Source organism: Pseudopodoces humilis, chromosome 5, assembly GCF_049639895.1.
Source record: "Pseudopodoces humilis isolate 2021_Gansu_Grassland_sample_001 chromosome 5, ASM4963989v1, whole genome shotgun sequence".
Lineage (NCBI taxonomy): Eukaryota > Metazoa > Chordata > Aves > Passeriformes > Paridae > Pseudopodoces > Pseudopodoces humilis.
Genome location: NC_142204.1, coordinates 17,878,392 through 17,893,141, shown reverse-complemented (window position 1 = coordinate 17,893,141; position 14,750 = coordinate 17,878,392). Strand labels below are relative to the sequence as shown.

General features: G+C 41.0%; 1 protein-coding gene and 1 long non-coding RNA gene across 4 annotated transcripts in view; one reads left to right on the top strand and one right to left on the bottom strand.

The window, feature by feature from the left end:
* The window catches only part of IPO8 (importin 8), a 53,939-nt gene extending 45,049 nt beyond the window's left edge, over nt 1-8,890 (bottom strand). For 2 of the 3 annotated variants that reach the window (XM_088054754.1, XM_005527897.3), the window contains exons 1-2: nt 8,726-8,889; nt 519-600 (exon numbers count right to left, since the gene is read on the bottom strand). In XM_088054754.1, coding sequence (XP_087910880.1) covers nt 519-600; nt 8,726-8,809 — 166 coding nt within the window. In that variant the 5' untranslated portion in view covers nt 8,810-8,889. Of the gene's footprint in view, nt 1-518; nt 601-8,725 lie in introns of all 3 variants that reach the window. The other variant, XM_088054755.1, reaches the window with a different exon arrangement.
* A 14-nt stretch (nt 8,891-8,904) lies between these two features.
* Nucleotides 8,905-11,122, top strand: LOC148184286 (uncharacterized). The gene is made up of 2 exons (XR_015772451.1): nt 8,905-9,055; nt 9,243-11,122. It is a non-coding gene; the product is annotated as an uncharacterized LOC148184286 (long non-coding RNA).
* The last annotated feature ends 3,628 nt before the right edge of the window (nt 11,123-14,750 follow it).

Sequence of the window (14,750 nt, the reverse complement as noted above, 5' to 3'; positions counted from 1 at the left end):
TTATCAGCGATGTGACCTTCCTTTATATCTACTTAAATAAGTCACCAAGATACTGACTAAATGTATGTGGCTACCCTTGATCTATGAACTAAGGAGTTATTTCCATTTTTCAGAAATTTTCACTTTTCCAGGGAAAAGAGATTCAAACAGAGAAACATGTACTCAAACGTGATACCCTTTTCTATTTTTAAATTCACACTTTTCTTGGCATCATTACTTCTTCACCATGAGGAGAAATAATACCTAAGGGTTCTCAGTTTCAAGTAGAAATCATGCTTTTTTTCATATCAGTATCACAGCAATCCAGTAGGGATCACTATACACACAGGGAAAGCAAAGTAGGACTCCATCCTATACCCATGGTTTTATCTGACCCTCATGAAGGAAAGCAACAGCAAAGATAGATCCTTTTCATTTCCTCCTTCAGAACAAACCTGAACTGACTTACACGGCAACAGTTCAAGAGTCTGTTCAAGCAAGAGACTCACTGAAAGAAAATGGAAGGGATTTTATCTCACCTGCTTGACGCACTGGAAATTCAACTTGATCGGATACTATGATTTGCAGGAGACTTGGAGCAAAGTTGATGATCTTATAGGACTGAAATACATAGACAACACAGTTAGTAAGTCACTATGCTTAAAGTAGACTGTATTAGCAAATGCTGAATGAGAAATACAAACTAAGGATTTAGCACTGCTTTTGCATCCTCCTCATAACATATGGAAGGTTTCAGGACTTGAATTTACCCAGATCTGCAAAAATCCAAATAATTACTTGTAAAAGCAAAGCATGTCACAGCATATGGGTGGAATAAGTAATATGAAAAGGTTCTCAATTAGAGATTAGTGATAATGAATATTTAAATGATTCTAAGAATACATAGTGAAAAGCACTAGATATCTCTCTTTGATTTATTCAACTTAGCCCCATAAGTCAAATGGATATTGACAAGCTTCATCAGTACATGCCATTTATTTGCAAAATTGTTTGTCGTAGAACAGCAATAATGAAGAGATTAAAAAAATTAATTTAGAATTGTTTTCAAATGTAAACAGCATCTGCATTAGCCATATACAACTATCTTTTAGCAAACTAGATGTATAGTGCATCTCAATAAAAACTGGGCAAACAGTGGGACAAACATGTTCAATCAAAATCAAGTGTAGGCAGATAACACTTCAAAGCCCACAGCCTTCATGGGAACTTTTCAAACACTACATCAGCCATGCAGCTGAAGAATTTCAAAGAGAAAACAATGCTCAGTGAACTTCAGAGCAAAGCACACCAGATTTAAAAGATGTGACAATCTGATAGCATTATCCTGCTGCCATCCACCAGGGCTCCTCCAGCGAGGAATCGCTGACTCAGCATGGTGTAGTTACTACTAAGCCTTGGCAGATCAGTACTGGTAGGTCAGATCTTTCATCCCTTGGATCCATGTGTTTTATGTTCAAAGAGAGAGGTTTCTTGGGGCTAGATGGCAGCAGCTTTCTGTATTTCACCTTTTATAGTATTTCTTCCCACTAGATTATGCCTGGCAGTTCTGTGGTTTTTCCCGGAGCTGAGCTTTAAGCACAAGTATAGAACATCCTCCCATAAACTCTGCCTCATTCAAAGCGTGAAATAAAAGATACTTTCTGCCCTTCATGTCCCCAGTTCTTTGATCTACCATATCCATAACAAGGTAAAATTACACTGCTTTCATGATGTCTATGTGTCCCAGCTGCATCGCTACACTATCATTTGATAATTTTACCAAATGACTTAACTTTCTGGCCCTCATTTTATTCACTGTAATGACAGTGTAATTCTAACTCACAGACTCATTTGATGTTTATAGAGTAATCTGAGATCTGAGATAAAAGCAGTAGTGGCAAATCAAAAGCATACTCTCCTGCAATTTCCTCCTCTATAAACTTTAATTATCCCTAAGAAATGCTCCAAATAAAGTAAAAACTGTAACATCCAGCACAGGAACTCTGTTTATCTACAGACATGCTGAACTGGTTGAAGCATACTAGATTCCAAAGATCACCTTTTAATCCAGTATCCTGGAGTACAAAGCTTGCCCTTCAGTCACTACTGGACAACATCGGTGGGTTCTGATGGGGCCACAGTTGTACAGAGCATCCACCAGCACTCAACACCCAAGTTGCACGGAGATAAGGAAAGCATGAGAAATCCCAGCAGCACAGAAAATCAAACCCATGCATGAGCTCTAATCGTCCTTTTTGTTCTTGTTTTTGTTAAGTGCTTGCATACTGTTCCTAGACCCAATCTACAAAGCTGTTACTACTATAAACACACCAATTAAAAACACAGCTTTGGGGGTTGTTTTGTTGGTGGTGGTTTCCTGCTGCAATCCCACAGTACCACATTTAGGCTGGACACAGTGCTAACAATATTATTCCCTGTCCAGTTTTCACTGAATCTACGTTAAAATCACAGCTTCTTCAGGAAGCTTTATGGGTACCACTTGTGCTGGTGTCCAACTGCTCTCCCTGAAGTTTTGCCAGGACCTACACAAATATGGTTATTTGCCTCCGTGCCAGATCCGCTCAGCAAGCACCCAGAGTGACAAACGCCCTGTTACACAGACGAAGGCACAGTGTCCCCGAGGGGCGCCCATCCCCACCAGCACAGCGCTATCTGCGTGTCTTTACACTTCACACACCACCGCCCCTACAGACATCGCCAGGCCCATTAAATCCTTCTGTTCCCTACTATTGTCGTGCCCGTAATTTACATTTTTACATAGCTCTGTTTACTACTCGTTATCAGAAAAAAGAAGACTGTGGAGATCAACAGAGACTGTGAGCCCACGTTAGAAACAAGACACACCATTCTGTTGTATTTGTGAAGCTCAAATTACATCCTGCTCGTTTGTGCAGCAACAAACCCCGGTCAGGAAAACTACATGCTGTTTGCAGTTTTTAGAACAGAGGACTTTTTAAAAAGCTGCATGCAGCAACATTTTTCCTATACCAGCACATTCTCGTTTGTTTAGTTGTCATGCTAATCGTGATCTCGGGATATGTCCCTTCCCTGCGTCGCTCCGGACATCAGCAAACAAAGCTGAACCCACCACAGGAGCAGAGCAATTGTCAGGTGTATGCTGTGACATGGAAATGTACAGGAAGAGACCTTAGAGCTGGATGAGTTCAACAAGACAGTTCTTTATATCACTGCAGCTGCACCTTGACAAAAGGAGAGCAGGAATGTTGTCAGCGCCACAGAAGGAACACAAAACTATCTGCTGATTGTGAAGAGCTGTGCCCAGGAGCCGCAGGGAGGCACCAGATGGCTGAAAGAGACCTTCAGCACAACTCCCACAACACAGCACGGTGCTTTGTGCACTTGGTGAATAATAACACTGCCTTGAACCCACTTTGTTGGGATCTGGTAAAACTTTCTGAAAGTGCTGATCCATTAGGGCATATGTTTAATTTGAAAGTGAAAGTTTTTGAAAAATAAACTTTCACTGAGTAATTACGAAGAGCAATTCTTTTAAAGCTGTGTAAAACACTTACAGGCTCTTCTTGTATGAATCCCAGATCACAGAATTTATGTTAAAAGAGAAGCTCACTTAATTTCCACTGGGATTAAGAGGATGTGATACAGCAGTGTGCAAGGCTAGCAGCTATACTGGGAGAAGCATACAGCATCAGGAAGGTATAATTGGGTAAATTTACAGCCATGGAAAAGAGATGCATATGACCCATGGATGTTGTTCCATCTGTGTCCACTGTCTCAGGATCTGTGCACTGCAGCTGCACAGCTTTTTGCACTGTTCCTTCGCCTTTGGCCTGATGTATCCTTCCCTGCATCACCATCACAGCTCCAGGCCTCAAAAGGTCAGAGAACACATCTTTTTCTGCCTATCTCCTCTCCCATTTGATTAGGTACATAACATATGACATGCAGGTGAGCCTCAGAGGGGCCACTGAAAAACATCAAATGCAACCATCACTTGCAAAGGGCGAGAATACAAGAAGAGGTAAGTAGGAAAAAATACATTATAATCTTGCCAAATTGATCCTACTGAAGCAAATAGTTCTCACATCTAATGTTCAGATTTGGCTCCCAGGTTCTCACACATCATACACTACTAAACTCATTTCACGAAGCATTACTCTTGTGTCTTGTTTGCTGTCACATTCAAAGACCACACCTGCCCCAGAACCACAAGAGCCAGTAACCTTCCCACTGTACTGAAGTCAACCACAGTGTCCAAGTGCAGAATGACACTGAAAGATGCTTCTTCCCCTGCAAAACATCAGAATGCTCTAGGACAATGGATATGGGAAATCTGGAAGCCTTCGTTCAGGTTCTGCAAGCCAAGATCCTTCTCCACCAGTAGTAAACATCATTTTTATGATATATATAATACAACTACTCTGAATACAACTATGGCACATAAAAACCTCTGAAAAAACAAGGCACTGCATCTTTGCAAAAAGACACAAAAGGAATTTATATCTTCAATTCACAAGCAATTAACTTTGTACAACAGTAATTTCAAGGCTTAGATACATCTGATCCAAAAGCTCAGCTACCTGGTTTACCAAGTCTTATTTTCTGTTTCTGAGTACTGAAAATGCATGCTTAGAAATTCCATCGGAAAACTTAGGAGTATTTCTGCAGTTGTTAATAACATTCTAACTCTTGTTTTTTTCACACTGTCAGTCACAGAAAGTTGTGAAAACAAATCAGAACTTGAAAAGACACTTTTTTCTTTCCCTGCCTATGTACCAAGGTATTTATGTGAGAAGGGGAAAACACAATGTTTCCACACAGAGTGAAAATAAGCTTGTATAAGAACCCACCTGAATTTCTTTCCTGTATGGAGTATTAAAGAAACTTCACTTTCCACATAACTTTTAATTATCCAAGTCAACTTCCTCATCAAATTGGTCTCATATTTCTCCCTCTAGGTATCATGAGATGCTCACTGGTACTTTCAGAGTGGCCTTAAGATCCCTGCCTACTATGGCAGTGAGCTCAACAAAGACATGGAAAGATATAGAAGGAAGCCAAACTTTATTCTGGACTCTTCTGCTTTTGGGTAATCTTTTCACACTTCTTCCAGCGCTGCTACTCAGTTGCTGCCAAAGCCAAATTATGTAACTCCTACTCAATATTTAAAAAGCTCAACTGTATTTCTGCAATTGAGTTCTTGTTTCCTCCTTTGCTACAGGCCAAAGGAATGTGTTACAGCATGTTGAGCCACTGAAGATTAATGCATAAAAACTGTATGGAAATCCTACCTGAACTGGAATTAGAAAGACTCTGTGTGTTCAGTAATCAGACAGTAACTTTCACAGCCCTCCAAGAATTGTCACATGAAAGCAGTATATAACCCTAATATAAATAAATAAATGAACCCAGCAAAAGTCCTCGAAATCCACGAGACAGATGTAACAGGAGTAATAGCCTAGAACAGATATTGACAAATGATATGCAGAAAATGAGTATATTTCTTGGTATGATAACTAACTGTTCTACTAAGTACAGTGTGAGTGATAAATATCATCATCAAGTGCACGCTAATTACAGGGCTGAAGTAAAAAAAGGCAGGGCAGGTGGGCAAAAGAAATAGACGGGGATGGAAAGACATGTGCACTTAGAAACCCAAGAGGCTAAAAGAGAAATGGCAGAAATTATATGACATAGACACTGACCTGGCAAGAAATTACTGCTCCAGTTTAGCAAGAATCAGAATTCAAATAAATCCCACACTTAGAGCTGTGTTCAGATCACAGAGAGAAGTGAAGTTTATTGATGATTCAGAAGCTACATCAACCAAGGAGAAAGATCAGAAAAATCCTAAGAACTGAATGATCTACAGAACTGCACCAACAAAAATGGAGTACTCTAAGAGGCCAAAGTACACAGTCAGATACTCAAGGATGACAGAATTTCTCCTAAAAACTTGAGGTTTCTGAGGGAAGAACAACAAAAAAACAGGTTTGGTATATTAAGTGATAAGAAACATGTATATGTTGGACACAAAGAAGATAATTGTAGATTTAGTATTTAATGAGGTATTAGCAGCATTGAGCACAAGACTTTCTGAACACTGCAAACACAAATGACCAGATTCCACAAGAAAGATTATTTCAAAGAGAAGCCAGTGCAGAGAAGAGCTGTGCTCCTATTACTAGATTTCAAAAATTCAGTTTTTTGATATGGCAAAGGAAACATAGCCTGCTGAGGCTAGAAAAACAGGCCTCTAGGGGATGTACCTTTGCAAAGAAATCTGTCAGAGAGGGTACCAAGAAACCTGTCCTAGTTAAGAAGATTGGCACAAATGGATATAAATGAACCATAAACTAATTTTGTCTGAAAACCAACACTTGTTTCTAGCTGCAAGAGGAAGAAAATTCACAAGCAGCCTTCTAATAGATATAAAAAGGACAAAAAAAAAAAAAAGAATCCTGATTCCATTTCTGAATGCAGACAGCAAATCCGTTGATTTGGGTGTATCTTTACTTAGATGCAGGAACATACAGAGAAGAAAGAATAATTTTCAAACATGCTGGGTCTTCTTACAGGTAGAAAAGCTTTCATCCATGTAAACTGTTAGCTGTGTCCTACACTGTAAGCAAACGATGGAGTCAAGACTATTAGGATATTGTTCTAAAAGACTGTACTGGTACAGCGCTGAGGTGCCTACAGCCAGGCACTGTCTTGGTGCACTAGCAGGATTTGCAGTGTCTGGGAAGCTCATAGCACTACCTGGATTCAAAGCCGAATGCCAACATACACTGCACATGAACTAACATGGCTAAGCTTTACCTCAACACTCGTGAACCTGTCTCAACAGAAGCATTTGTATAACTATGACACACAGAATAAAGGTGACTCTTGGAGGCCAATGGCTCCATCACCACTTCAGGTACTTATTGCCAGAGAGTTTTCTGTTTGGTTGGTGGATTGGTCCCTTTGCTAGAACATGGTAAATGCTAGAACAGCACTGGGATTCCAGCACTTGCAGGAACACAGGGGCATGTCAACACTGCCATCAGATACACGGCAGGGGAGTCTGACATGTCGCTTTGAGGCCTTGCTTCAAAAGCACTAAAAAGCTTCAAGATGTCAAAATCCCACGTCAAGCAACATTGCTCAGGAGAACTTTTGTTCCTCTCATCCAAAGAGTCATGTCAAACCCAGCACTGCATCAGTACATTATGTCAGATACACCATGCTTCACCTAGTAACAGGAAGCCTACACAAAAATAGGTATATCTCAATTCCAGGACTCATTCTTCACAATAGTTAGAAAAAAGAAAATGCATCAAGTATTTTAAAAGAAAAATCTGCATCTCAACCTGTTCTCAATAAGCCTGCTTGTGCTCTTGAATCTAAAACCTGCGTCTTCCATGAGAATTACACTATCCATCACTTAAACTTATAACATTTTACAGCTCTCAATCTTCAAACGCTTTCAAGACTGTTCCTGAGCTTCACAGTACTTACTGGTGATGACAGCATTAGGAGCAGGACCCAGGAAACCAGAAGCTGCCTATTTGTTCTGAACAGAACACTGAAGTAGCAGTGGTTTTTATTGTTGTTTTGACTACTGTGCAACAGGCTGCTGACAAATATTTGTCATTTCTTTCTCAGCCCTTAAAGAGTAGGCATAAAAACAGATATTGATAGATTTTTAAAGTAACTATGCTGAAAAGAGAAAAGAAGCCTTGCATCCTTATCTAAATATTCACAAGAGCATTCTCAATGTCCAGCACTTAATCCACTGATTCACTAAAGGAATTTACCAACTGCTAAAGCAAGGATTAGCTATATCTAAATTCAGAAGGAGTTTTAAGTTGTCTAAATATAAAACTAAGCTGGAGGAGCAATCCTGAATAGCATAATTCCTGACAGCCAATTCTCATTGACTGTTTTGTTAACACACAAACACAACCCAAAAAATCCCAAGTCCTCGAAGAGAATTGATCAAGTATTCCATCAAAGCATAGAAATTAAAGCTCAATTAATGCTGTGCAAGGGAACTTTCTCTTTTCTCGAACGTTCAAAGGTTGGGGTCACAGTTTCATTCAGCGCATACTGTCGCTACTCTAGGGAAAGGTTTTTCCCAGAGAGTGGTTGGGCACTGGAACAGGCTCCCCAGGGAAGCGGTCACAGCACTAAGCCTGACAGAGTTCGAGTTTGGACAACACTCTCAGGCACATGGTGGGATTCTGGGAATGGTGCTGGGCAGGGCCAGAAGTTGGACTCGATGATCCTGATGGGTCCCTTCCAACTCTGCATATTCTATAATTTTATGATTTATTCTATTTCTAGGATGCCAGAACATATACTGCCCATGAAACCCAATGCGCCTTCCTCCAACTTTCCCTTGCCGTGCTGCTGAACGGGACAGAACGCCGCCCCGAGCGTCACTGCCGCCCGTCCCCCGTGAGCGCTAGGGCGCGACCCGCGCAGGGCCACATCAATGTCATCCCTTCCAACACCGAGCGGCAGCGCCCCGGCCTCGCCGAGCTCCGGGCTGCCGCACTCGGGAGCGCCCGCCCTGGAGTCCCAGCACCGCGGCCACCGCCGAGCGAGGGCAGCGACCCGCCCGTCCCCAGCCGCGGCCCCGCTGAGGGCGGGCGGTCCCGCCGCGGAGTAGGGGTCGCCCCCCGCCCCTGCCCCTGCCGGCGGGGAGGGACGCCCCCGTGCCGCGCGTGGGGCGGGCCGCCCGCGGGTCCCCCCTCACCTGGTTGAGCTCGTTCTCAGCGGCGACGCGCAGCTTGGGGTCTATGGTGCCCTTCAGCGCCTGGATGATCCTGTTGGGATCCATCTTGGCCTTCGGCCGCCGGCAGGCAGCGCTTCCCCGGGGCGGCAGGACGCGGAGCAGCCGCCGCTAGCGCCGCCGCCCCCCCGTGCCACCAGCGCGGGCCCGCGTCCCCCACCCCCCCCCGCCCCTCTCCACAGCCATTCACCGGTTTGCGACAGCTGGATATCGGGAAACGGGCGCTGCTTTACGGCCGCGGCGCCGCCTTCTGGCTTCGGGAAGGGGTCGGCGAGAGGTGGCCGCCATCTTGCTGTACGGATAGGAGTCAGTCGGGAGGGCTCGCAGGGGGCGGGGCTTGTAGGCCATGACTCCATGGGGGCGGCCATGTCGCTGTACGGAACGCCGGGGGTGGCTCTCGCCGCACCCTGCACGGGTTATTTTTAAATTAGGATTTTAAAATCACGTTTTTCTGTCTTAATACTTTACTCTGTTTTTCTAGGTAGCTTTTCAGCTTTCATGCCAGACTTGGGTGTTCTGTATTTGTTACCCGGCGGAGTCGTTCGCACAAGAACTGAGAGTGAGAACACGGGGACTGAAAGAGGTGGTGAGGTCAGGTCCATGGAAGAGAATTGACATTGGTCACACTTATCCAGATGCCTCAGGGATGTACCCTGCACAAGAACGACAGACAACATACAGGAAGACAAATTTGCTGCAAGGAGCTTACTAAAATGCACAGTTGGGTCACACGTCATAATTCCTGCTCTGCTTCTGAGCAGGTTTCTGTGTGATACTTGTCCTCATCGTTATGTAGGTTAGTAAAACGTGGAAAGGGTTTGCTTATCTTAACGTTGTTTGTGTGTGAGAGGGGTGGGAGATGCTTACCCCTCAGGTTGTCAGGAATATACAAACCTCACCTCCAACACTACAAAACTCAAAACACTTGCCCCACCCTGATTCTCCATCTCTTGCCTATTATTTCCCCCCTTAAATCCTAGAATATGCAAGTGAACCAAAGTAAGATTTAAGCATCCGTGCAAGTGTAAGAAAGATGTCTGTCAAAGGTCTAATCAAAGGTAAACAGACCAGAAAAACCTCTAATACGGTTTTGGTGAGCCAAATCCTTTGGTTACTTCTGCAGGTGATGTTTTACATAATATTTACAAACCAGAGACTTGTGATTAACTGGTAGGAAGAACAGAAAGACTATTTGCTGTGCTTATGAGGAGTCAAAGACAATGGCAATTACAAGATCATCCCATTATATAGGTGCCTTAATAATATAGTTGGACGACATGTCATTTGTTCATTGTAATTACAGTATAAACCAAAACGTTAAAGCAGCTGGCACTGTCGTAATTTAATAATAATTTTTAAAATGGCCCTTAGTAACTTTGCCTCTAATTAAAAAGGAATTTAGCTGTCACAATAAATTGCACCTACCAGGCACATGGATATTGCGCTCTCTTGTGGTTTTCATCACCTTTTGAAGTGTTGCAGAACACCTGATCATTATCTTTCCTTTCTGCTGTGATGCAGCTCTACAGCATCTAGCAATAAATTGTAGGCACTTTCATTGACCTTTCCATTTCTTCTTAAAAGCAGATGAGAGTATGCTCAGTAATCATAAAAATCAAACAAAAACATCAGTGTAAAAAGTATATATTATTAACTATGGTCATTGTTGCTGTCCCATTTTTATTAAGTTAATAAATTGTCCTGGGAAAACTGCCCATTTAAAAATCTTGGATTCCATATCACAGAAAATCCAAATTGTTTTATAGGATTTGTAGTGGTGTATCTCTATTCCCTTTTCCCAAATTAGCATGTTATGGACAGTTTAAGAGCAGTTCTGTTTCATTCCATTTCTGTGTATTCATCCGTGGTAGGTGAACTTAAAAGTGATTAAATTTATTTATTAAAGGACCTCTGTAGAGCTAGTGATGTAAAACATATCAATAAAGAACAGAATATATTTAAAGGGTATTAAACATCTTCCTAAAATGTTTTTCAGAATTGTATTGCACTTATCTCTCACATTTAAAATGGTGCTTTTAGTGTTGCAAGCATTGTAGTCTACCTGTTTCCTGGGTTTGCTGGATGCCCAATACTTCTTTCTGTACAACACAAACCTTCACAGATACCAGTTACTATGTTATTCTAAAAATAAGTTCAGTCATTAACTGAAATATTTTTATGTGACTTTGAAAGCTTCAGGATGAAAGCAACTACTTGTAAGCAAGAACTCATATGCCTTTTTTGTTAGAGCAAAGATTCTGTTAATATTTGGTGTTTCATCTACTTACAATGAATGTTTTGGTTTGGTTTTCTAAATCTGTTCTGCTACTCTGCAAATAAAGAATCGGATGTAAAAATTCAGAGACTTTTCATGTCAGTTCTCTAACTGCCGGTGACTGAAGATACAATGTGAAGGAACAAGTGAGAGACTAAAAAAAACTAAAGCAAATTAAATCAAAATTGCACCAATATGCAAGTAAGGGAAAAAAAAAATATAGTACCAGGGAGATAGGGATATAATGCAAAGCAAAGATGTGGGTTTTTTAAAGCTCCAAAGCTTTCCAGATGTGCTATAACAGTTTTGTAAAATATTTAGAACAAACAATCTTATTTTAAAACTCAGTTGTGAAACCAAGGATTTTCAATGTAAGCAGTTTGACCTGAACAAAAATTAGACCTGATTCTTTACAGAGTTGCCATCACAATAACTCTATTAAATTCAAGAACTTTGGGAAAAACTTGAAAAGCCTTAAATCTTACAGGTTACCTACAATTAGTCCTTTGACTTTTGGTGGTTTTGAAATGCACTCTGGTGAGGTCTCAGCTGCACCTAACAATTTCTGCTGGCATGGAACAACCCCTCTCTTTTCATGACAACCAAGTCCCTTTAGGACAGCACCTGGTTGTAAGTTGTAGTTAATAACACACTCCTGAAAAAGCATGAGAAAGAAAACAGCGCTCCTCTGGGTGATGTGCTACAGGCTATAAGCAAACCACTGTTTTCAAAGCCTGGTTTACTTTGTTGTAGTAAACTAATGACTAAACAATAACTAATGATCACAAAGTGATTGGATTTGTGCTTAGCATAAAGCCTTCATTCCACACCAATCACATCTCAAACCTTACTCTAGGGCTCAAAAGTTGTATGAATTAATACTTTCCAGACAGATTAGTACTTCACAATATTATTTTTTCAAATACAACACTGCCAGGAAATTTTCAATCCACAAATACAAATGCGTAAGGTTTTTTCATTCTTAATACTTGAAAGTTGGGAGAAAATTAAGTTGATCAGAGACTTGTGAACAAGTGCATAACTTCATTTTTACCTGGTAATGGTACTGTGGCATCTCTCCAATTATAATACACAACAGACTTTTCATATCCTTCACAAGACATGTATAGGTTTAATTAAAGAACTAGCAAGGATGATCTGCAACAGATCCAAATGTATTCCAATCCTCCAGACACAAGCCCTTGACCACAGTTAAAATTCCAAAGCCATCTCCCACGCTGACTATTTTGTTGGAGTAGCTGTAGATAACAAAGCAGTCAGGGACAAAAAGGTACCTAAATTTAACCAGCAGGACAGAGCAGTGATATTCTCTGCACCACCACTGCAGCCTGTAGGATGGAGGTTTCCTTAGCTGCTGGAATTCAGCCATGGCAGTGCTGGGAGATTATTCATTGTCTCCTCTCACTTCCATGACCTGGAAAAAACCCCACAAAAGTCACAAGTCCATTAGAATTTCGAAAACTTTAAGAAAGCCTTTGTCACAGTTGAACCCCCCTGAGCTGGCAGCTCAGCCCCACACAGGGACAGGGAAAAGAACTGGAAAGGCAGAAGTGAGAAAGCCTGTGGGTTTAGATAAAGACAATTTAACAGGTAAAGCAGAAGCTCAAGCAAAGCCAAGCAAGGAATTCATTCTCCATTTCCCATGGGCAGGCAGGTGGTTCAGCCATTTCCAGGAGAGCAGGGCTCCATCACATGTAATAGTGACTTCAGATGTCAGATACCTTAACCCAAAAGGCCCCCTATCCTCCTCCTTCCCCCAGCTTGTATTACTAAACACTGGGGTATCCCTAATGCTCTGGGGTATCCCTTGGGTCATTTGGGATCAGCTGTCCTGGCTTTAACCCCTCCCAAACCCGTGTACTTCCCCAGCCCACTCTCTGGTGGGGCAGTGTGACAGGCAGAAAAGGCCTTGACTCTGCAAGGCCCACTGGGCAATAACCAAAACATCCCGGGGTTATCAAAACTGTTTTGGTCACAAATCCAAAATACAGCCCTATACCAGTTATTCTGATTAAAATTAACTCTCTCCTAGCTAAAGCATTACACCCTCCCATTTCAGGGTAGTTCCAGTATTTCATTGATGTCAAGAGAAGGAAACAGAAATTTCCTCACTATGAAAACACAGTGTTTCTTACTTTTAAAGTTTACCTTCAGCAGGCTGCATGAGAGAAGTAAATCAGAGAGCATTTAGGTTGTATCCAATTTGCACAGCAGACAGTAATAGGAAATTTATCAGAACAATGATGCCCCTTTGTATGTTTTAATTAGACCCAATTATAATCCTTATATAGTTAAGGCATTTTTCCTAATGCTATGATTCAATTAACTTTATTTACAATTACTGAGGAAAAGGGAGTGTAAATGCAACTTACACTGTCAGACAGTATTTACATGAAAACTACACAGTAAAGTATTTCCAGGTTGTGAAACTCACCTGTTAAATGCTTTGCCCAGAAACAGAATAAAGAACTAGGTCATTGGTCTGGACATACTGACTAGACGAAAACTGTGTCACTAGAAAAGGCACTGAAATATTCTGAAGTAATTTGAGAAGCTTTCAAAAATTATTATTAGTCTAGAAGCATAATGGGATAGCCCTACACTAGTGTTTATCATAATGGAAAAATCACATGACAACATTTTTAGCTATTTTGGAGATCAGAATAACAACTTTCTACCAGTGGATTTTGGACAGCCATGGATATGGAAAAACAGTGCTCGGCTAGGTCTTCTGCAGAGTTTTTTTAAACACAGTCTTAGCATTTAAGCAGTTACAGCCTTTTGAATTGCTTCTAGTCTGAAACCTTCTTTAGGACAGTACCTGCTCAGTTGTACTTACTCTCCTTTTCATAACAGAGGCTAGTAAAACCTGTCTTCACATCTGGCCAAAAACACAGTGAAAACCAACAGTTCTAACTAAAAAGGTACTATGTGAGAAACCCACAGGATTAAATCAATCATATTTTTTTTCATTATTCCAAGGATGAGATTTCTCCAAGCTATGTGTTCTTTTCAATAAAAAATAGCAGGACAAAACCAGACATTTTATTTTAAAGTAGCTACTACTGTAGAGATTATTGTGATTCAGGCTAAAAATCTTCACTTTTCAAAAAAAAAAAACATCCATTACATGACCTGTGGTCAGGGAATTATATTATTAGATTTTCTATTTCATCTTCCCTGCACAATTCTGGCTGTAACTGTGTACTCTTTTTAGCTAGGAATGTAAAAATCCATCTTATACAAGATACAGCTCTGAAAATGAAATGTTTACCTCATATCTAGCTAAACTGCCATTTAATCTGTAGTGGGTATTCTAGAAATAAGCCTCTTTGTTGGCTAAAGTCAGAACTAGCATGTTTAAAACCACAAAATACAGGCTTAGTGTACAATACTTAAGGCTTGACCTTCTTGTAGTGGTAAAAACTAGATTTCCCAAAGCTTGTCCTACCTCAGCTTCTCTCAAAATTTGTTAATGGAATTAAACCCAGACTTGAAATATGATCGCCCTCAAAATCTGTATGAAAAATAAAGCTGAGCTTGGAACAAAATCAAGATCTTTATGCCAGTAAATGTATGAAGTCATGCCAGACTTGTTTTGGAAGCTGTGAAAGCACTTAACTAGAAACAACAGCTTTGTTGTTTCTAGTTAAGTGGTCTGAAGTTTACTCAGTTTAAGTTTTTACTTCTATT